The 23,456-nt window shown below is 43.5% G+C and overlaps 1 protein-coding gene across 4 annotated transcripts in view; it reads left to right on the top strand.

Annotated features, from left to right (window-relative positions):
- TCF12 (transcription factor 12) overlaps positions 1-23,456 on the top strand; it is a 116,854-nt gene that overhangs the window by 63,105 nt on the left and 30,293 nt on the right. For 3 of the 4 annotated variants that reach the window (XM_042471384.1, XM_042471383.1, XM_042471387.1), the window contains 4 exons: positions 16,929-17,034; positions 20,402-20,541; positions 21,273-21,423; positions 22,958-23,019. In XM_042471384.1, the coding sequence (XP_042327318.1) occupies positions 16,929-17,034; positions 20,402-20,541; positions 21,273-21,423; positions 22,958-23,019 (459 nt within the window). Of the gene's footprint in view, positions 1-7,023; positions 7,492-16,928; positions 17,035-20,401; positions 20,542-21,272; positions 21,424-22,957; positions 23,020-23,456 lie in introns of those variants that run through there. The other variant, XM_042471388.1, reaches the window with a different exon arrangement.

Raw genomic sequence — 23,456 nt, forward strand, 5'->3', positions numbered from 1 at the left:
GTCTTCATTATGCTATACACATCCATATGCATGATGACAGAGGGGTCAAACTTGCTATGTTCTCTAATGAGACCAAAATCATAGTAAAGGGTTTGAACCTGATCCAGGACCTTCTCCAACTACCTCCCAAACACATAGATTGGATTGCTATGCTTTTCTTTCTAGAATGAGTTTCTTGGCATCAGTTTTGATCAGATGGTATGTAAACTCAGGCTGATATCTTGAGTGCTTTTGTATACATTTTGCGACCAAAATGTTGACTTCTTGTGGACAATGGTTGGCTATGATCCTTTTTGCATGATAACTGTGTGTGAAGCAAGTTTAAAGGATTGTGGGTGCTACCAGTCATACTTTTGTTTTATTAAAATTGTAAGTCAAATAATCAACCTGGATGCTGGCAGGTTAATCTTTTGAATACACAATAAAACATTAAAACACCAGAGAATGGCAGGTATCTTCATAGCTGGTTCTTTTTGAGTCAGACTCTAGCAAGTCCTGTGTGCTTTAAAGTCTCCTTAGCACTTTGTAAAGTGACTCCTCGTATCTTGTTAGGTCTCCTGTAAAATCACTTACACTTCTGGTATTCCAAGGATGGATATTGCATTGTACATACTTTCTAAAAATAATTTTGAGCAGTTAGGAACCAGTGTGTTCTGTGGCTGCAACTCCATTTTCATGACATTATTCAAGTGTACTACTTTATGGCAGGTCAGCTTTCATAAGTACAATTTTGTTGTGTATTTATTGTGTGAAAATTTGAGTACAGTTAGAGAATTTTAAGCTGCTCTGTTGGGAAAGTGGTCATTATATGTGCTTGATTAATACCTAGATACATAAATAATACAGTGCTAGAAAATATGCTTAAGGAGATTATCTGACAATCTGTGTTTGAATCTATTGAAAGGTCATACATTTATTTCCAGGAAAACAGCGTTGTGCCTGTGTTTTATAGACTGAATTTTGAAGCTGAAACTGAATTGGCTTAAAATAGCAAGGCCAAATGGCCGTAGTGTTTAGCACTGAACTAACTGCCAGATTCAATGACCCTAGCACTTACGAAATTGCTAAATACTCCTTTTATAGGGCATATTATTGACTTACAGAATGTCAGGTGTACCGCCTTCCATAGTTTGTTTTCAGATTACCCTCAAAAATGCATGGTAGTTATTTCCTGTATTTAAATACATAAGTGTTTTTCAAATATACTGCGTAATTCTCACTTTTTATGGTGTCAGTCCCTTTCTGCTCGGTCTTTCAGCCAAGAAAGAGCTTGTCAGTGGACTCTGCCTAAGTCTTGTAGTACGGAAATAATTCACAGGTGAGGCTGGCCTGAGACACATGAGGGGAAGGACCCGAGATGGCATCTGCCTTACCTGCCAAGCGGTCTTACTTGCATGTGTTCATGTGTTTGGGAGGATGAGGTGCTTCGAGGATGGGGCCTCTCTTCCTATTTTCCAGTGAATCTTCATGCCAGTTGCCCGTAGCACTGCCCATTGCCATGGCTTCCAAAGGTCAGTAGTATAATATGCCAGGTGAGACTTCTTTGGCTGGTTTAGGACTGGCTGCCTGCTAATTTCTGCTGGGCATTCATTCTCCAGATTAAAAAAGCACTCCTATTAGGGAGAAGGATTAGATTATACAGCCATCTACAGGAAAGTGCCAAAACTGCATCATCACTTTGAGGAAATGAGGCAAAGTTAATTAAAATGATGATGGGGGTAAAGTTTTAGGGCCAAGCCAACAGGAATTCTCCCTCCTTTTAACATGTGGGTGGGTTTCAGTGTCAGGACTATACTGAACAGGTGGTATTTGGTGGTGTTTCAGTTTGGGTCCACACTAAGGCAAAATACCAGCAAGCAAAGTCCTTACCTTGAATTGCTGCAAGAAACCAAATGCAGGCAAATGCTTATCTCCATCACAAAGGCAGACAAGCCTTGGCTCTCTATACCTTTGACTGTTCAGGATCTACTTCACCTTGCAGTATTGGCCACTAGTGATGGATGGAGATCTGCTCCAAACCAGGAAAAATATTCAAGTAGCTGTGTTGGCCATGCAGGAGAATACAGTACCAAAACCCAACAATACATTTATTGACCAACTAATGTGCACAAAATATGTCATACAAGTTTATATAGCTCCACTGGTTTCTCCATCAGGCAAAGATGTTTAAAAATCATACAGGAGAAGAAAGGTGATAATGTTAAGAGTCAAAGGCCCACATTTTGTCTTCAATGATGTTTCTGTTAAAGTTAAGTTCATTTTAAAACTTTCTTTTTGCCTGAAGAAGCCACTGGAGCTTAAAAAGCCTGCATGATGTATTTTGTGCATTTTGGTTGGCCAAAATCATAGAATCATAGAGTTGGAAGAGGACCCAAGGGCCATCCATTTCAACCCCCTTTCTGCCATGCAAAGCATCCTCGACAGATGGCCATCCAGCCTCTGCTTAAAGACCTCCAAGGAAGCCTTACTGAAATCAAGATATACTATATCTTGTAGTGATGGGCATCTTCAACTATCCTGATATTTGCTGGAAGTCAAACTCAGCCAAATCCTCAAGGTCTAGTAAATTCCTCACTTGCCTCAAAGTCAATTTCATTGTCCAAAAGGTGGAAGAGGCAACAAGGGGGTTAGCTATTTTGGATCTGATCCTAACCAACAAGGATGACTTGGTTAATGGGGTGCAAGTGGTGGGATCATTAGGTGGACGTGACCATGTTCTCCTGGAGTTTGTTATACAATAGAAAGGAGAAGCCAGGCATAGTCAGACACTCATCCTAGATTTTAGGAGTGCGGATTTCAGTAAACTTAGAGAAGTATTGAGGGCGATCCCATGGTCAGGAATACTAAAAGAGAAGGGAGTTCAGGACGGATGGGAGCTTCTGAAAAGGGAGATACTGAAGGCACAATTTCAAACAGTTCCATTGAGGAAGAAAAATGGGAAATGTCTAAAGAAACTAGGATGGATGACTAAGGAGCTTTCAACTGAGCTAAGTTTTAAATGGAATATGTATAAGAAATGGAAAAAGGGGGAAATCACGAAAAAGGAATTCAAAGAAATAGCAGGCATGTGTAGGGGTAAAGTCAGAAAAGCTAAAGCACAGAATGAACTCAGGCTTGCTAGAGAGGTTAAAAACAATAAAAAGGACTTTTTTGGATATGTCCGCAGCAAAAGGAAGAAGAAGGAAATGGTAGGGCCACTGCGTGGAGAAGATGGCAAAATGCTAACAGGAGACAGAGAAAAGGCAGAATTACTCAACACCTTCTTTGCCTCAGTCTTCTCAGAAAAGGCAAAGGGTGCTCAACCTGAGGATAATGGAGCAGAGGACAGAATAGGAGTATTTCAGCACAAAATAAGCAAAGAGATAGTAGAGGAATTCCTTGTTAATCTAAATGAATATAAATCTCCAGGACCAGACAAAAGAACTGGCAAATGTAATATCTGAGCTATTGGTAATAATCTTTGAGAACTCCTGGAGAAAAGGAAAAGTCCCAGCAGACTGGAGGAGGGCAAACGTTGTCCCCATCTTCAAAAAGGGGGAAAAAGAAGATCCCAACAATTATCGTCCAGTTAGTCTGCATCAATACCAGGAAAGATTCTGGAGCAGATCATTAAACAGAGAGTCTGTGAACATCTAGAAAGCAATGCCATAATCACAAAAAGCCAACATGGGTTTCAGAGAAAGAAGTCATGCCATACAAATCTGATCTCCTTCTTTGATAAAATTACCAGCTTGGTAGATGAAGGGAATGCTGTGGTTATAGAATCATAGAGTTGGAAGAGACCTCAAGGGCCATCCAGTCCAACCCCATTCTGCCATGCAGAAAATCCAAATCAAAGCATCCCCGACAGATGGCCATCTAGCCTCTGCTTAAAGACTTCCAAGGAAGGAGACTCCACTACACTCAGAGGGAGTGTTCCACTGTCGAACAGCCCTTACTGTCAGGAAGTTCTTCCTAATGTTGAGGCAGAATCTCTTTTCCTGTAGCTTGCATCCATTGTTCTGTGTTCTAGTCTCTGGAGCAGCAGAAAACAAGCTTGCTCCCTCCTCAACATGACATCCCTTCAAATATTTAAACAGGGCTATCCTATCACCTCTTAACCTTCTCCTCTCCAGGCTAAACATCCCCAGCTCCCTCAGTCGTTCCTCATAGGGCATGGTTTACAGACTTTTCACCATTTTAGTTGCCCTCCTTTGGACACGCTTCAGCTTCTCAATGTTCTTTTTGAATTGTGGTACCCAGAACTGGACACAATATTCCAGGTGGGGCCTGACCAAAGCAGAATAGAGTGGCACTATTACTTGATCTAGACACTATACTTCTATTGATGCAGCCTAAAATTGCATTGGCCTTTTTAGCTGCCGCAATGCACTGTTGACTCCTGTTCAACTTGTGGTCTACTTGGACTCCCAGATCCCTTTCACATGTTTCATTCAGCCAGATGTCCCCTATAATCCTATATCTGTGCATTTTATTTGTCCACCCTAAGTGCAGTACCTTACATTTCTCCATGTTGGATTTCATTTTGTTAGCTTTGGCCCAGCTTTCTAGTCTATTCAGGTCATTTTGAATTTTGATCCTGTCCTCTGGAGTATTAGTTGCTCCTCCTAATTTGGTGTCATCTGCAAATTTGATAAGTATGCTCCCAATTCTATCATCCAAATCATTGATAAAGACGTTGAATAGCACTGGGCCCAGGACAGAGCCTTGTGGGACCTCACTGGTCACTTCTCTCCAGGATGAAAAGGAGCCATTGTTGAGCATCCTTTGGGTTTGTCCAGTCAACCAATTCCAAATCCATGTAACAGTTGCTTTGTCTAGCCCACATTTTACAAGCTTGTTTGCAAGAATGTCATGGGGAACCCTGTCAAAGGCCTCACTGAAATCAAGATATACTATATCCACAGCATTCCCTTCATCTAACAAGCTGGTAATTTTATCAAAGAAAGAGATCAGATTTGTCTGGCATGATTTGTTTCTCTGAAACCCGTGTTGACTTTTTGTGATTATGGAATTGCTTTTAGATGTTCAGACTCTCTTTTTAATGATCTCCTCCAGAATCTTTCCTGGTATTGATGTCAGACTAACTGGACGATAATTGTCAGGGTCCTCTTTTTCCCTTTTTTGAAGATGGGGACATTTGCCCTCCTCCAGTCTGCTGGGACTTCTGTTCCCCAGGAGTTCTCAAAGATTATTATTGCCAATGGCTCCGATATTTCATTTGCCAGCTCTTTTAATACCCTTGGATGTAGTTCATCTGGTCCTGGAGACTTACATTCGTTTAGGTTACACAGGTATTCCTCTACTATCTCTTTACTTATTCTGTGCTGGAATTCCCCTATTCCCTGCTCCATTATCCTCAGGTTGAGCACCCTTTTCCTTTTCTGAGAAGACTGGGGCAAAGAAGGTCTTGAGTAATTCTGCCTTTTCTCTGTCCCCTGTTAGCATTTTGCCATCTTCTCCACACAGTGGCCCTACCATTTCCTTCTTCTTCCTTTTGCTGCGGACATATCCAAAAAAGTCCTTTTTATTGTTCTTAACCTCTCTGGTTAATGGTTGGTATCACTCTTTTGTTAGTTTTAGATTTTGTTTATTTTGCTTCAAACCAGTTTAGCTTTGACCCAACAAATCTGTTGATTTGGATGTTAGTGAAGTTACATTCCATAAAAATATGAATGTGGTACACAGTTCATCCTCATGAATCCTGCTGATGACCAGGCCTCCCTTGTTGAATTGATTTTAGGAGGAAAAACAACAACAATCGAAGTCTATCATCTTTCTCTTAAACCCCCCCCCCCCAAGCTTTATTTATGGAAATAGGCTTTGATGGAACAGGGACCTATATTTTTAGAGGGGAAGGAGTTTTTAAAAATAAGAGCAGAAGGAGGACAAAGCAACTTGGGTGTGCAGGAGAGTAACAGGCTAAGCAAAAAGTGTAGTCCAAATTTCATGTTTCATCTTAACAGCATCATTTTCATTCTATTTTTCCTGGATAAGCACCGGACTCTTAATGGCAGTCTTTCTTGTACTTAATATTTTACTTTCTGGAGTGGGTTTCCTTTGGCACTTTTAATGGCTTTGCAGTTTTTTCATTGTAATCACATTCAGCTTCTTTGTCTAGATGAGTCTGTCTGCTTTTCCTGATCATCAAGTAGATTTTGCCCCTTTTAAAAAGCCTTTTAAAACATCCAGTTTTCAGTTCTGGAAACAGTACAAGCTGAACACGTCAGGTTTTTTTTTGCAGTTGTTCTAATAGTTAATTTTCCAAAATAGAGTATGGGAAGAATGTCTCATAAATGTCAAAAGCAAAGCATGTGCCTCCCTTTGTCTTCATCTTCAATTAACTGTCTGCGAATTGGGGATTCTAGCTTAAGATCATACAAGGCTGACTGCGATCATATTTAGACTTTCATATGGTTCCCTAGTTCATTTTTAATTTCCAATAGGAATGTGTGTTTTTTTGGGTATCAGGTGCTGTGAGAGTTTGTAGTTCTAAAACATAGAAAAAGAGTGAATTAATAGCCATCACTGAATTAATGATGAAACACTGTTAAGTTCTAGTTTTTCACAGTGGCAGCAACTGACCACCAAAGGTTGTTGCAGTAAAATTAAATACTAAACTGCCAAGGAGATTATTTAGAGTGGATGGGAAAGAAATCTGTGGACTTGTCAATGGCATTGGTTCTGTGCTGATGAAAAGCTCACCGTTGGAGCCAGGCTCCATTTGCAAAGAGGCAGCAGCCGGAGACCCAGTTCCTGAATGCTAAGGCAGCACTTGAAAGGGAGGGAAAGGAAACTTGGTTGTTCCCTTTTGAAATTTGGGATGCCCTCTTGCTTTGCTGGCATGTGCCGTAGAGCTTTTCCAGTGTCCTCTGGGTTAAAAAGAGGCTGTCTCTGCTCTGGGCTCTTTGCCTTTTGGTCCAGGAAGCGCTTCGCTCTTGAGATCCTCCCCCTTCCTCCTCCTCCTCCTCCTCCTTCTCTTTGTATGCAATTCAGCCTTTCCATCCCACAAGCGGCTGTTTGTGAAAGTTGGAAGTGGCTTCAGAGAGAGGTGCACTGAGAGAGATCTCTGCTGCTCCAAGTGCTCTCATTTCATTAAAACAAAATGATTGACTAGCTAAGGATTTACCCTTGAGTCCTTTACAGGCTTTTGAGGTCTAAAACAGAAAACCTTTTGGGTATCTGTAGAAGTCTTGCTGGCATTTCTGATAAAACATGGCACTGGACTGTCTTTGAAAGGAGATTTCAGAGCGAAGTGTGAGCAGCTTGCTTTCCTGCGTGAGATGGTTCAGCCCTGCTTTGCATAAATTGGTTCAGAATCCAGCCTCAGTCTGAAGAACGGCTGCCCTTCTTCTTCTTTGGAGGGCGAATTGATGCCTTGGAGGAGAGCTGAGCGCCTTCGCCGTCCTTTGTAGGAGAAGGATGTACTGTGCCTACCCAGTCACTGGCATGGGCAGCACCTCCTTCATGTATTACTACAACGGGAAAACGGTAAGGGACTCTGCAAATGCTGGTCTTGTAGTCTCTTGCCTGGACTAGCCTCTAGAGAAACTGGCACAGGGAGAATATATCTGTTTCATGGAGTATTAAAAATGTGAAAATTATGCCATTTATTGGCTTTGAAAACCCAACGCAGGGCTGTCTGGAAATATTTCAGAAGAGAGCTGGGTCCTTAAGGAGCTCAGCCGAGTTCATGTTTTTTGGAGACTGAGCTCCCAATTGTTGCCTTACAGGAGCTTAGGCTGCTTGTAGTAGCATTTAGAATATTTTCAGTTACAGTAATATAGACAGAAATTGTCACGTTTCTTTGGAACTGTAAGCTTGTTGTCTGGACTTAATATTCTTGAAACCAGTATTGGGTGTTGCAGAAACCAAGCTGCAAGAAGCGTGTACACTGTCTGCTGCATCAATTTTGAAATATTTCAGTTTTAGCCTTTTTAGAAAGCAAAATTTATTCACTTTGTACCCAGACAAACTATTTTAACAGGCAGTGACAGATTGTGACAGGGATTGAAGCATTCCTGAGTCGTGCTTCTGTTTTGTGATCACCAATAAGCAGGCCTAACTGTTAAAGTAACTTTGTACGCTGGGATTATGAGAGCAGATTGACTTTAACCAGAATTGTGGAGCGCTGTGTCAGTCAGTGGTGCAAGGATAGATGAATCCTTCTCTTCAGAAACACATCTTGGCATCTTTGGGGAAATTGCCTGCTCTTTTTGGCTTTTTTCTGCAACCCCAAATCCTTCAAAGGTGGCGTGGTTCCTTTTATTTCTCCTCCGAAGCTGAAGTTGCTTTGAACAGTGAAGTAAGCCAGAGTCAGCGACGGTTGTATGGTTTTTTGTGGAGTATTGATTTTGTTCTTGGTTCCCCTTTGTTCTGCAGGGAGTCGGGCTTTGATCTTATTAAGTATTTCCAGGCCTCTTTTGGGGAGGAGGGCTGCAGAACTAGCCGCGTGTCTGTTGATGTTCTGATTTTGGGGTGCCTTTCACCAGCCTGAAGAGCTGGGAAGGAATGGCATGATGGGGCCACGTCCGGGTGCCCCTTGTGTGTTTTGTGACCCCTTAGTATTTAGGCTTCATGGAGGGATTCAACAGTGTGTGTGTTTGAGGGAAGATACTAATGCAATTCTGGAGTGTGGAGTTTTTGTGTTGCTACAGCAAAAAAAAAAGTTGGCTTCTTTAATGACTGCTCTCCTTTTTCTGCTGTTTTTCCAGACTTCACCGTGAGGTGAGCTTTTACTTTCACATGTAGGATTTGTATATAAGCATCTAGAAGAGACGATCTACTGCTAGAAAGGTCCGCTTCACTCCTCTCCGCTCCCCTTGTTTGCTGCATTTGATCAGTTAGTAGTTCATGGAGTTTGGTTAATGGAGGGGAATTTATTGCTAAGCTGGTTCCACTGAAAGTGCTCTGGCAGCTGAATTGGGAAATACTGCCGGGGGGAGGGGGGCTCTTTGGAACTGTTTTAATGGACATGCAGTGCGCAAGTTGTAATAATGGCAAAAGGGGGGAAAGAACCTAAAGAAATGCCCCCAATTGTTTTGGAATACACTAAGATACATTTCTGAAAACAAGCTTGTGTAGAAATAATTAAAACACACACACACACACAATTTCTTTAGAAATAACTAACCAAAATATCTTCACCATTAAATGTTTTGTAACAGATCCACAAAACACTCAGCATCATTAAGATGGAGCAAGAAGTACTTTTTGGTTAGCTTGAATCTAAATCTGAAATGAGCAAGGTTCTTGTTGCAGTGCGCTTCAGGGCAAGCAGTTCATCGACTTAACTTTTTCTGATAGAATTCCATTCCATTTTTACATTGTTCAAAACCAGACATATGTGTTTCCTGTGGAGAGAAAGGCTAAGGCCAATAGAGGGGCTGAGAGCGTTGGATGTAACTGGCCCAGTTTCCTCCAGTGTTCCCAGTATGAAGGGAAGAAGAGGTCCTGTGGCTCTCTGGAGGAATCCAGTCCGGAGGGGTCCCTGGCGGTTGTTTATGTTGTCACTTGTGTGTGCTTTAAGTCTTTGAACATGGAAACAATTAGGCTAGTACTGTAACTATTTAGCATTCTTCTCAGTCAGTGAAATTGGGTTTAAGATTAGGATGCTCTGGGGCGAGAGTTTCTCTTACCCAAACTACTACTGTACTACTACTTGTTGTTGTTATTGTTGTCTGCCTGCAAGTCATTTTTGACTTATGGCAGGCCTATTCATTGGGTTTTCTGGGCAAATGTCTTCCGAAGGGCTTAGCCATTGCAAGGCACCTAACTGGGATTTCCTCTGCTGTCCAAGGAACGATACAGGAAGGAAAGGGGTTTTTTTTTTAAAGGAAACTCAGAGTGCAGGCATCTGCATTCATGGAGAAAGCCTGAGATCCTCTTTCTAATGGATTGCTGTTGCGTAAAATGTAGGTCCTTAGTTTGGAGTCTTATAAAGTACTGACAAAGTTCTGGGAAGAGTGGCTTGTCCTTTCCAGTAAGGCCCTTTCATCAGTTGCAGTCTGCCCTTTTGCACTGCCTTTGCAACAGCCCTGGGAAACGTATTGCTTCCTTAGTTTTTTGTGGGGTTGTCGGGCTATGTTTCCATGTTCTAGAAGATTTTCTTCCTGACGTTTTGCATATTGCTTCCTTGTTGAATACGTCTCTGCTATTCAAATGCTGTACATCAAATGTATGTCAAAGAGGGAGGGGAGTCCACAGCCTTCTCTATGGTTTTCTACGTTGATTTACATGCACAGGTACATGAAGTAAATATTTCTTAAGTAAGTATTTCTCCTGCACCTTTGGGGAGGAGGGTGCATTGGTTATGAGATGCCCCCCCCCCCTCCGTGATCCACAGAGGGACCATTTTACCCTAAATGCTGCCGCTGATAATGGTCTCTTTCCTCCAAGAATAAGTTCTTGAATGGCAGATTTTATCCTGGTAAAGAGGCTGTAAAGGATTTAAAGTTTGAAGAGAAAAGCATCACAAAATAAGAACCGCTGCCTCTTTCTTTTCTAATTGCACTTGCCTTTTCTATTTCCTTCAGATATTGTGAAGCACATTTTCATTAAAGGTGGATTCATTTTCTGAAACAGCAGAATGAAATGGGGGAGCAATAGGAAAGGTGAAAACAATCTGCTTTTTTAGAGATAGCATTACATCACTGGATGTCTTGCATTTTGGATTGTGGGGTTTTCTTGCAAGAATTTGTTCTGAAGGGGTTTTCTTTTGATTTCTTCATGTACTGTAATTATTATTATTATTATTATTTCTATCCTGCCTCTCCAATAAGATCGAGGTGACTTACAACACAGATATATGAAGTAAATATCTGTACTTGCACAGATACATGAAGTAAATATTTCTCTCCACAAGAATTACTTAAATTTCATTTTCATAAGTATTAGATCAGGTTTAATGTTTTTATGTTAACAAGCCATGAGGAAAAATATGAGCAAATAATACTCTCTCATCTGGTTCAGCCACTTGTATCTTATTTCGTAAGCCAAGATGGGGATGATCCTTTTGCCTGTTTGGTTCATATGTTTGTGCAAACTGCAAGGCAGTCTGTTCACCCTGAATACCAATAATATCCGATTTTGTCAGAATTGAAAAGCTATGGTCCCCAGATTCAGAACGAGGCGTGGATCTTAAATCGCAGCTAGAGGTTCAGTTAAGATGGTGGTTTGTTCCAGAGCTACTAACTGGAATTCCCCTTTGAAGACGAAGCAAGAAACTAGTATGGGAATTAGAGGTGGACCCCTTTCATTGCATTGTACACAAAAAGGAGAAGATAATTAGTTCTGATTATTAGTAGAAAGTTATTTCAGAGTTGTGTTTAGTAAGCTGAGGCATGAGTGTCTGAAGAGAGCCATTGTGATGTACTAATTTTAGTATTAGGATAATGTCTTTGGAGACCAGGGTTCGAATCCTCACTCAGCCAAGGAAACCCACTTGGTGACCTTGGCGTCTCTCTCTCTCAGCCTCAGAGGAAGTCAAAGGGATACCCTCCCAGAAAAATCTTGCCAAGAAAAACCCATGATAGTTGTGTGTTAGAGTCACCTCCGTATGTTGGAAGGTCACAACAACAACACTTGTCCGAACACAATCTCTTGATGGCTGGGGCAGAGGGGATGTTCCCATTTCTCAGTATTTCTCAGAACATTCCCCATTAAACAGGATCTGACTATTCTATGTATTTAAGAGATGTTTTTCATTTTCTTTACTGTTTTCCATTTTTGAGTAAAATCCACAACTGGTTTAAAATAAGGCTACAGTAAAACTAGTTGCTAATAATAATAATAATAATAATAATAATAAATGATAAAAGCAATTATAAAAAATAAGGACACAGATAATTCATTAGAGACCAGGGCAATGGAGAATATTAAGAGTCAGGAAAATTGATCAGGAAAATTATTCCAAGCAGTTTCTTTGTGTGTTCCATTAAAGCATTGTATACTCTAAAAAGACTTTTCTAATTTATTAAAGATGCAAAAGGACTATAAACTCTCAATGCTGTGCTTCCCATCGCAGGGTCATGTTTGATCTTTCCTCCAAGAATTCCTTCCTTCCGGGGAAAGGCCAACATGAATCCTGCTTCACTGTCCAAAGAAAGGCCGTGTGTGTGTATGTGTTGAATTGCCTGCCGTAAGGGGAGAGTACTCATGTATTACTGCATGACTCGAAGTCCAATGTGTGGTTGCTCCATTTTCTTTTTCCAGCCAGTCTCTCCGTATCAAGAAGGGGTACCAAGTGAAAACCAAGCGGTTGTCTATGAAAGACTTTCAGGCCTTGTTGGTTTGGTACAAATTTGCACATGTGCTTGGCTTTAAATGCACTTAAATTTTGAGCTCTTTTTATCTGTCTTCTTTTAATACATGTTTTTAGCCTTTTAAAGTCATTTTATTGTTGGCGCAGTTTTCAGTTGGCCAGGCTGATTTTATCTCAGTCTGGCCTGAGTTCTTTAGAGAGAGGATGAGAGGTAAATATTTAAATTAATATTTAAATAAATTTCTCCCTGAATAAAGAGGGCCATTGGGAGCAGCTGGCCCATGCTATGAACTCAAGGAGAAGGTTGCTGTGTTTCCAAAGCCTTTCTTACACTGAGCCAGAGAGCAGAATGGCCTGCTGCCCTGTCAAGTCCCCCTTTTTATCCATTCGCTGGCAGCCTCGGTGTCCAGGGCTGGATAGGAAGGCACAGGGTGCCCCTTAGATGGGGTCAGAGCCACATTTCCAGTACTGGACAATGGCACATGTGACCGATTGTGCAAGCCTTGAGGGTCCTCTTCATTGGTCCTCCTCCAAGTGCTGATCCCAGGGCCAGTTCACAGGCTGTTGGCTCCTAGTCCCTGGCAAGTTTTCAGGGGACTAAAAACAGTTGTGACAAATGGGCACAAATACAGTGCTAGTCCCTGGGACACGGGGAGAAGGTGTTTGGCAGTCCCTCAGATCAGATAATCCAAGAAGCACTGATCTAGATGACAAGGGGCTGACCTGAGCTGGCTTAGGATTCTTCCTCAGATTTCTCTCTCGTTGAATGACATAGCTCTGCACTGTGGTTGGATTGTGCGCATAGAGAAACGTAAGATCCGTGGGCACGGATATGGTTCCAATCCTGGCACGTTGGGGTGAGGAGTAATTGCATCAGCAACACTCTAAGAAAGTTGTCTTCATTCTCTTCAGAGGATACTGATCCACAGCAATACTGAAGTTTATCAGGTTTGGTAAATCAGAGGGGGAGAGTTTGTAATCAGAAGGATTTTGCCTACTCTGAGCGCATGGAACTAGTTAAATTTAACTACTTGCTTTCCAGGCTGTGATTTAGACAATCTAAACATTTGTTTGCCAAAAATATTGCAGCAGTTCTAAGGGGAATCCATTCAGGTAATTTCCTTTCCAGTCTTTAACTGGGGGGGGGGGGGGGGGGGTGTAAAGAAATTCTGGCCATTTCCCCACTTACTCTTCCATATTTGCTGCAATGCAAAAGGCTATTCAGGTCTGGGATTATTTCTTATTTACAGTCAACCTGAGATTAAAGCTACACCAGACTTCCTGAGCAAATCTTAATGGTGCCTTTGTTACTCCCTCTGACATTTCCCGTGTTGAGCCTTATGGAAGCAGCCTTTGATTCAGGCCTTTTCATTTCTGCAGAGGAAAAGTTCTGCCACTTCATTGGCCTTCTAACCCAAAACGCCATGCAATGTTTGTTTAGGCTTCTATCTTATATAAATCACAGTGTAGATAAAACTAGTTCAGTTTAACTAATTAGTTGCCTCCTTCACCCAACAAAACGCATGGCTAAAACTTGCAACTAGCCAGCTGCATCTGTGGAGATCCTGCATGTTCGCACCCCTTAGTGACCATTAGTGACTAGTCAGATGGCAGTCTTAGCAACTTCTGTGCCTAGTAGTCCATTTCCTAAAATGTGATCTGTGCTTTCCAAAAAATCATGCCAGAAGACATTAAAGATTCAGAACAAGGGTACAGGGGACTTGCTGCCCTCCAGATATTTCTCACTACAAGTCCCATAAGCCCATCTCATCAGGACCAGTGGTCATGAAGTGTGGCTGCGATTGTTCAAAGCATCTGGAGGACACCTGGTTACCTGCCCTCGCATTACACACTGAACAAAGCATGGTGGGAAACAGATGGTTCGCTGAATCAAGTCACGATGAGCGCTTTGAATGTTCGTTTTCAAGCCCTGTTAACTCTGCTAGGGCAGAGGCTTGAAGCCATGGCAAGAGTTGGCAACAGGAGGAGGAAGGGTCAAGGGGAGAGGAGAAGGGACCCTCCTCCTCAGGACACAATGCCCAGTGTGGCTGTTTAAAAACAGAACAGTTGCACAGGGCATGCACATGTTGCTTTGGACTCGGAAGTGTAGCATTGTGAGGGTGAAACAGAGAGGCCTTTGCTTCTGAGGAGCTTATAACCCAAGGAGGACCGCAAGGGGCAGCCAGTGAATGGGTCCTCCCCACCGTCCCATCTGCCCTCCGTCTCCTTTCCTGCCTCCTTGTGTTGTTGCCTTTCTTAGTACGAAAAGAGAAAACAAAATGTTCCCTTAAAATAACTAGGTAAAGGCCTGTCTGTTGCAAACACTTATAAATCAGTTTTCAGAGTCCTGTGCCAAAGTGCCATAAAACTGCAGTGTAGAAACAGGCTGAGGCTCCGTTGCTGGTCCACCAAAAGTGGTGTTGAGGCTTGGTAGCAGGTAGGCTGCTCCTAGAGCTTTCTTGAAAATGGTGTCTGTATCCTGCCAGCCCAAAGAGAGATTTGGGCATTGACAGCTGTAATACTGAATCCTCTGTGAGGGAGCAAAGAGCGTTCTGGAAGAGCCAGGTTTGAGAGCTGCTCTGGATTGGGCCCTGTCCCTTGCCTAGATGTAAAGCGAGTGAGTAATGGAGTGTCTACCTGTTTTTCAAAGCCTGAATTAGTAACTTCTTTGCCCCATTGTAATGCTGAAAATGACTCTGGTTACTCCTAGGCTCACTAATCTCGCCATCTCCATAATCATTTTCTCCCCTTGTGCTTTTAAATTTTTGTTTATAGTAACAAAAAACGAAACCTGTGATTAAGTAGAGGGAAAAAACCTGACAGTCATCTGCAGGTGATCAGATGACTTCAGAGAGCTGCTTTTAATTTGTGGGTGGCTCTGACTGTAACAAAGGAAAACTTGCTCTTTTTATGGGATTGGCAGCCGGTTTCCTCACATCTGGAGCTAATGAAATCTTGGAAACCACATCAGTTGTGTTTTGCCGCAAGAATCCTTTGATTTCCCAGATCCAGACTGGAAGAAGTGCAGCTTGATATTACTGCAGCAGTGTTTTTGCAAGGAATGCTTAAGACACCAGAGCGCTGAAGGACTGCATCAACTTACTGCGTCTGCTGAGGAATGCTTCTGGTTCGCTTTGAAGGGACTTTCCTTACACTTTTTGTTAGGCAAGGAATCTGCAAAAAGGGATTGCTGTGACACGTTCATTGCAGATAATTCCTCTCTTTGAGTTTTCCTTGTTCAGTACATGAAGCATCATCCCATTTGGGAGGAAAGGCACATTTCAGGCTTGCTCCCATAGAACAGCGGGTATTGTGTCTTTTCTGTTGGATGCTTCTGTCTCTGTCAGTTTTGACGCCTTAATCCACATCCATCCCTGACCTGCGTCCAGAGTGGAGATCCCTCCGTGGCTCTTACGAGACTCAGAAATCTGCAAAATTCAAAATGCATCCCTCAAGTACTACATTTCAACCCCTTCAATTGTGAATATTTAAAACTGGGTGCATAGAGCACATGCTGTGATTCTGTCATTGTATTTCCTGCAAATTGTAACAAGCTAAGTGTGCTAAATGGGTGGAATATCAATGCAAATATAAAATTCCAAGAAATAATTCTTTTTAAATCGGTTTTAAAGTTAGTAGCTACTCTCCATCTGTTTTCTTTTCTTGTTCATATAGCAGCATAGTTCTTATTCACAAAGCTGTGTGTGTGTTTGTGGGGGAGAGTTTGCTGTTGCACAGAGAGCCAGCGTGGCCTTAATGGTTCGAGTGTTGGACTAGGAGCCTGGAAGACCAAGATCCAAATCCTTACTTAGTCATGGAAACTCACTGGGTGACTTTGGGCAAGTCATACTCTCTCAGCCTCAGAGGGAAGACCATGATAAACCTCTGAAGAAATCTTGCTAAGGAAACCTTAGGATTTGTGGCTGTGTGTGTCACCATAGGTAGACTCAGCTGGAAAGCACATAAGAACAACAGAGTTCTCTGTATTGCTTGTATAAATTTAGTAAAGATTTTGCATATATAGAATTACCTGCATTTTGGTGTGTACTAGACCTCTAAAAGCAATGCTGCTGCTAGCACATGGCGAAAGGGGAGGGAGGACAGGGCTTTTCAGACCTGCAAAGGCGGCTTGTTGATACCCTGGAGCAGCGGTGGGTCATTTGCAGGGCTGGCCAGGCCTTTCCTACCTGAACTATTGTGGAGAATGGGGCAAGCAGTCGCTCCTCTGAATGTGTGTACATTTACCTAACTACTTGAATTGTAGCTTAGTGAAGGCTGAGCAAAGTAAAGCTGCTTTTAATTCAGACATGGTGGAGTGGAGGGATAACCTGCCTGTTTTTCTTCTCTCCTTCTTTTCTGCTCCTTTACTAAATTTAAGCGATTTCTCACATTTGGAACACTGAGTTTGGGGGATATTTTAGGCTTTCTTTTATCAGATGGCATGTTTGGATCATGCTCTTCTCCCCACCCCACGACGGAGTGGGGTTGAGGGAAGAAGAAGAATGGGCTTGTGTTCCTGGAAACAGCATTTTCAGCAGAGGCTTGTGACTTCATGGAACTTGGATTTGTCTCATGGTTCTGTGCTCCACTTGGTTTGGGCTTGGATCCTTCTTGTGACTCTGAACTGTTACATATTTGTCCCTTTCCCCTCTCCTATCTCCATTAGGTCTATGCACCATCCTCTAATTCAGATGACTTTAATAGAGAATCTCCAAGCTACCCATCTCCTAAACCACCAAGCAGTATGTTTGCTAGCACTTTCTTTTTGCAAGGTAAGTAAGACATTACAAACTGACCAGGGTTTTTTAAAGACATACATAGCAAGTGAATGAATAGCACTAAGGTTAGGATTCAGGCGGGAGTAAAAGGAGTGCTCAAGTGTAAAGATACATCATGAGATACCAAACACAGAATCATCCACAACATAGTATTTCTAGTTTCTATGGATAGTTGTGAAAGCTGGAGAGTTGAGAAAGGTGACAGGAAGGGAATCAACTTATCAGAAATGTGGTTTTGGAGGAGAGTGCAGAGGACTTCCAGAAAGACAAACAGATGGCTCCTGGAGCAAATCAAGCCAGAACTCTCTCTAAACTATATTGACTGAGCTGAAGCTATCATACTGTGGACACACCACAAGAAGACATGGCTCATTAGACAATATAACAGTGTTGGAAAGTGGGCAACAGTAGGAAAAGAGGAAGACCAAGTGACAAGAGGAATGGACTCCTTCAAGAAAGCCATGGCGGCCCTGGGCTTGCAAGACCTGAAGAGGGCTGTTAAGGCACTTTGGAGGTCTCTCAGTTACAGGGTCACTACATGCTGAAGGTAACATGACAGCAAACAACAACAAAAATTGCTGCACTAAATCTAGTTAAATGTGCATATAGGGAAATGATGGAAAGGGGGAATGAAGCTGGTTTTTGTGGGAGATGGTAATATGCCGTGCTTCTGCCTGGTTAATGTTATTTATATGATCCTGGAGTTAAGCACATTTGCAGATTTAGTGACCTCATGCAATTGCTCACGGGGCTTTAGCCCTCATCCCACCCTGCAGCTGGGAAGAAGCCCCTGCTTTGTTCTTCAGAGCAGCCTGGGGCCCATCTCTGCTGCCCTCAGGTGAGGCTTGTACCTGTGCAGGCAAAGGCAGCATCCTCTGCCCACAACAGAGAAGCTCAGCTGCATGTCAACTGCATGGCCAGAATAACAACCACTCCCTGCAATAGCAACATTGCCCACAGCACTCTCCCCTCACAACAAGGCAGTGGCGGTGGTGCCTGCATTGTGCCCATAGAGTTAACCCAGGGCAGCCCACTCCGTTCTCCCCCTACAGAATGGCCAAGGAAGATGGAGGAACAACAGCCTTCCCTTCCCTGCCTTCCCACCAGGTTCTTAAGAAATGAGATTGGCTTTGTTAATTTAGTCAGAAAATGCCTAACTTGCCCCTCAAGAAAATATTCCCAAGGTAGGAAATAGCTATTATAAAATCAATATCACAGTGAAATAAACAATTACAAAAAGGGCCATGACAAGCAGCCATGGCAGATTTAGTTAATCCGATTTTCAGAAAAGAAAACAACACCATTAACAGGACCAGCCTCAACAGAGCATCCTCCTGCAACTGGTAGGGTTCTCCTGGAACATGGTTCCAGAATATCAGGACTGCGAGAGAAAAGGGGGAAAACCTTCTTGTGGCTGATCCCACAAATACTTCCTCATTGAGCAGCTGCAGTAGGTTGCAGCTTCTAGAAATATGTGTGAGAAACAGAGATCTTACTGCTATGTTAGTGTAGTTCAGTGGCTGAGCGGCAGTTAAGGAGTGGGAGGAAAAGAGATACGTGTTCAGACCCAACGCTGTTAGCCACCATTTCAGCTGTATACTACCTCATGCCAGCGGATTGAGGCTGTAGCATCCAGCTGAAATGTGGGCTTTGGGTGGGAGAGGCAAGAGAAACCAGTCAAGTTGACAGGCAGTAGGGCTGGGCTCCCTGTCCTCCATTCTGGAGAGCAGCTCCCTGGATGCTTGGCCACTCCAGTAGATGGCCAAAGGAAGTGCAAGGAGGCCTAGTTGGCTCCCAGACGGCCCAATCCAGCCAAGTGCCAGTATGGAGTCTAGATAGAATCCCAGGGGCCAGGTTTAAAAAAGTTGCTTCCTTACATATCAGAGGAACCAGGCAGGTTTCAGGGGACTTCTTGAAAGTGCCTCTTGGTGGGATGTGGAAATGAGTGACCCAGTGTCAGTCCTCCTGGGAATAAGCCATATTGCATACATAGTCCTTAAAGATAAAATGATGCTGTGGCAGGTGGGAGGGAACGGAACGTCTTTCCATTCAAAACCATCATAGGAAGAGAAGAATGTCCACAACAGTTGTTGCCTTTAGCATAGAGTCATTTCTTGGGATAATGTTTTTTTTCCCTCACCAGGCAGTTGCAACTGCTATCATGGCGGTTGCTTTAGGTGTTGTTTCTGGGCACTAGTCCTGGATGGTGGCCTCCCTTGCTTCTTCAAGTGTTGTAGGCATGTCTGCCTGTGGAGAGCCAAGGGGAGAATGGGAGAGGTAGTGCAGAGGGGCTTCCAGTGGAACAGGATAGTTGGGTGTCCTGGTGTCCCAAGAACACGAGGGCCTTTGTTTCCTCCCTGTTTTCTTGCCAGGACTTGGAGGGTGCCTCACTGGGTTTTGTGCTCATTTAGAGTATGCCTTCTTTTCAGGGAACATGGCCATGACTTGCCGAGCAAGATGGGTGGATTGGGGAACTCATTAAGCCCATGTTTCCAGATGGGTGAGACATAGCATTGAGGACAGTTGCTTCTCTGATTCCCAGCTGGCTCCATTGAGTAGAAAGGGAGACCTTGTTCTAGTGACAGACATTCCCCATCCCTACCACTGCTTGCCTGCTTTGTGGCAGCCGTTGCAAAGCAATGAACCTAGGAGGCTGATCAAAATGTTGAATGTTTGGCCTACGGAAGAGAAGGTTAAGGTGTGATATAATACTCATGTTTAAATATTTGGAGGAATTGAGGATGGAGCAAGGTTGTTTTCTGCTGCTCCAGAGGCTAGGACAGAGAGCAATGAATTACAGGAAAGAGATTCCAATTAAATATTAAGAACTTCATTGAGCTGTGGAAGACTCTTCTGCCTTGGAGGGTAGAGGAATCTCCTTCTTTTGAGGCTGTTTGTAAGGAGAGACTGGATGGCCATCGGTCACAAGAGGTGCTTTGATGGTGTTGTCTTGCGTGGCAGAATGTGGCTGGACTGGATGCCCTTTGGGGCCTCTTCCAATTCCATGATTCTGTGATCTCCTTCAGATGAGAAGAGACCGCTTGTCTGTCTGACCCAACCTTTTTTACTCAGACTAGCAATTGTTCTCCAGAGTCTCAGGCAGGGAAGGGTCCTTGCTGTTGTTTGCTGCTTGATGTCTCTTCAGCTGTGGTTGGGTTGAACGTTAAAAAGGAAAAAGGAAAACAAGCAACATGTTGAGGGAGTCACAAAACAGTGGGAAGTTTATAAAAAGTATACAGCCTAAGCAATGATGTGAAATGGCAATATTTGGTAAAGCATGTATTATTTTATTGCAAGTGAGAAGTCAGCTCTGCCTAAGTGCCTTTCCTTTTCCCTTTCCTTTTCATTGGAAAAACCCAAGACGGGACCCACAGTGCTTCTGACCTTTGGAGCCCTTCCAATGGAATAAGCCAGCCTGGCTATGGAGGAATGCTGGAAAGTGCCTCCTCTCACATAACACACTCCAGCAGTTTTGGCAGCCGACACACACACGAGCGCCTGGTAAGACCAACACAACACAACAGATGTTCCACTGTGGTCAGTTGAAACCTAGTTGTGAAACTCCAGCGTCCTTTAAAGACTGATGTTTCTGGATCATGGTACAAGTGAGGATATGGAATGTTTATAATCATCTTTGTTTCACTCTTTTAGGTCAGCTCATTTGGTAGTTTAATCCATGAAATGTCCAGCTGACTGATCTGTGATAGCCAGGTTTTATTGATGTGAATGAACATTACTCTGCCTCAGGAGTCAAGGGGAGACTTAATTCATTTTTCTTTTAAACACTCATTCGTTCTTGTATGTTACTGTAAAACAGAACGGCTACAGAAGAAACAGTTTAAGATGATCTTTCCTTTCTTAGTAGAAAGTTTTATTTATTAAGCCTGTAAACCTGTAATTCAGGTTTTAGAAAAGCAGGAAGTTTTGGGTGAGGATCTACTTCGTGTTCCTTTAGAAGAAGAGCAATATAAAGAGTGAGGGTCCCCAGACTATGTTATATTTATTTATTGGGGCTGGTGCTGTTCAGTGTTTCCATCCTGATCTGGAGTCTAAGTCCAATGAGAGAGTCAGTGGACGGATAACACTGGACACTCCTGCAGAGACATCCAAAAGAGATGGCAAAGAGCCCTCTACTTGTCTTGTCCTGGATTCATGCTGTATTTTGTAGACCTGTCTAGCGACTCACCTGTCATCTTCCTCCAGTTGTAATTCCAGATTCTGCTTCTTCCTAGAGCTATCCCCCGCATTCCGTCTCACCAACAGATATAAATACCAGTCTTCCTCCAATGTCCAGCTTTCACCGGGGCAGCACCAGTAGTTCATCATACGCTGCAGCCTCGCACACGCCACCCGTCAATGGATCGGATAACGGCAGCATACTGGGTACAATTTCTGAGGTCTTAAATTGACATGTGAAAGTATGGCTAGTCTTGGAATCTGCAATAGTCTTGAAACTCATTTGCCTCTTTGGGAAAAAGAGCATAAGAAGAGCTGTGCTGGAGTGGAGCAGAAGCTGGTCTCTGTGCTTTCTTATTTAGGTCCACAGGAGCACTGTAGGACAGGGCAGAAAGGGCAGCAAAGATTAAGTGGCCATCTCTCAGGGATGCAGTCGCTCCTCCAGCGGCAGGAGGTAGCATGAGATGGTCCTTGATGTCCTTTCCATGTCTACATACTCTGAAATAGGTGCATGTTTGGTGGTGTCACTGAGTATAGATTGGGGGGTCTTTCTAGCACTGCCTGGGTGTTCAAGGGATGCAGCCAAGGCTTGTAGATTCTTCTTATACAATATTGCCAAAATCTGACCATATCTACTGCCAAGATCCTGGTCCATGCCCTAGTGGTCTCACAACATGATTACTGTAATGTCGTCCTGATTGGGCTTCCTCTTTCTCACCTCCGTCCTTTAATCTCTGTCCAGCATTCAGCTGCACGCATTATCACATCCGCCCACCGCTCTGACCACATTTCTCCTGTGTTGGCATCCCTTCACTGGCTCCCACTCCCTTTCTGCATTCAGTACAAGCTCCTGCTGTCGACGTTTACAGCCCTCCATGGGCTGGCCCCTCCTTACTTATCAGACCTCATTTCTCCTCACCTTCCCACTAGAGCCCTCCGTTCTGGTAGTCAAGGTCTGCTGTTCCAGCCCAGGATTTCCTCTGCCCCATCTTGGATTCGCCCCTTTTCACTCGCTGCCCCTCACTCCTGGAACCTCCTTCCCCCACGAACAAGAGCCATCACTTCTTTAACCAGCTTCAAAACGGAATTGAAGACCATCCTGTTCAGAGAAGCATTCCCAGACATTGCATAACTGTCACTTGCTATTTGATGTTCTTTTGTTGCCTGTTTTATTGAATCATTTCCTGTATCGCTATGTATTTTATATGTATTATCCTACTAGAGAGGCAAGCTAACTCCAACAGGCCTCCCTGGAAGAAGTTTACCCATCCATTAAGAAGCCAAGCCCTCCCTCCAGTCCATCTGCCTTAGTCCAGGCCTCGGAGGTAGAGAAGAACTGCTGGCCCTCATCCCCTTCCCCTCCACCATTCCCTTCTCCTTTTGTGTCATGTCTTTTTAGATTGTAAGCCTGAGGGCAGGGAACTGTCTAATTAAAAGATTGTATATACAGCGCTGTGTAAATTTACAGCGCTTTATAAATAAAGGTTAATAATAATAATAATAATAATCTCCTTTTGGTGGCTGTGGATGCTGGTCCTGCCTGGGAGTTACAGAAGATGCTTTCCCCAAAGTGGTGGCTGTCCCACTCATCAATTCACATGCAAATCCCAGTTTCCCATTGAAGTCTGCCTCCAGGTCTCTGTTTTTAGTTGTAATCCCTCTGGAAGAGCATCATTATTAAATAGTGGCGTATAGCACTCCTCTGCCATTAAATCACCATTGTGTTGCCTTTCCTTTGCAGTCAACAGAGGCACTGCCGGAAGCTCTCAGACTGGGGATGCCCTTGGAAAGGCCCTGGCATCTGTAAGTAATACAGCCAGAAGCAGTCAAGGGAACCATTGGGGCTGTAGGCAGGGTCTTGGCTCTGTTCATACTGCACACTTATAGCACTACGATGCCACTTTAACTGCCTGGGTGCATCCTGTGGAATCCTAGGGTTTGGACTGTGAAGAGGAATTGCACCAACCTGGTTGAGAATTCAAAATATTCTTCTGTAAACTGCAAGTCCCAGGACTCCATGGGGTGAAACCATGGAAAGATTGGGGGGGGGGGGCTGTCACCCCAGTTGAAGAGAGAGACCCAGGAAGGGAGCCCCTGCTTTTTCAGAAGGGCTTGTGGGAGTAACACAGTTAGCTGAGAGAGTCAAACAGGGTTGATTTTTTGGGGGGGAGGAGGCAGGGAGGGGTTGTAGATTTGTTCTGTTTTGATGCCGGATCCAATGCATGTGGAGTGGGGGGGGG

The sequence above is a fragment of the Sceloporus undulatus genome, chromosome 6, assembly GCF_019175285.1.
Source record: "Sceloporus undulatus isolate JIND9_A2432 ecotype Alabama chromosome 6, SceUnd_v1.1, whole genome shotgun sequence".
NCBI classification, from domain to species: domain Eukaryota; kingdom Metazoa; phylum Chordata; class Lepidosauria; order Squamata; family Phrynosomatidae; genus Sceloporus; species Sceloporus undulatus.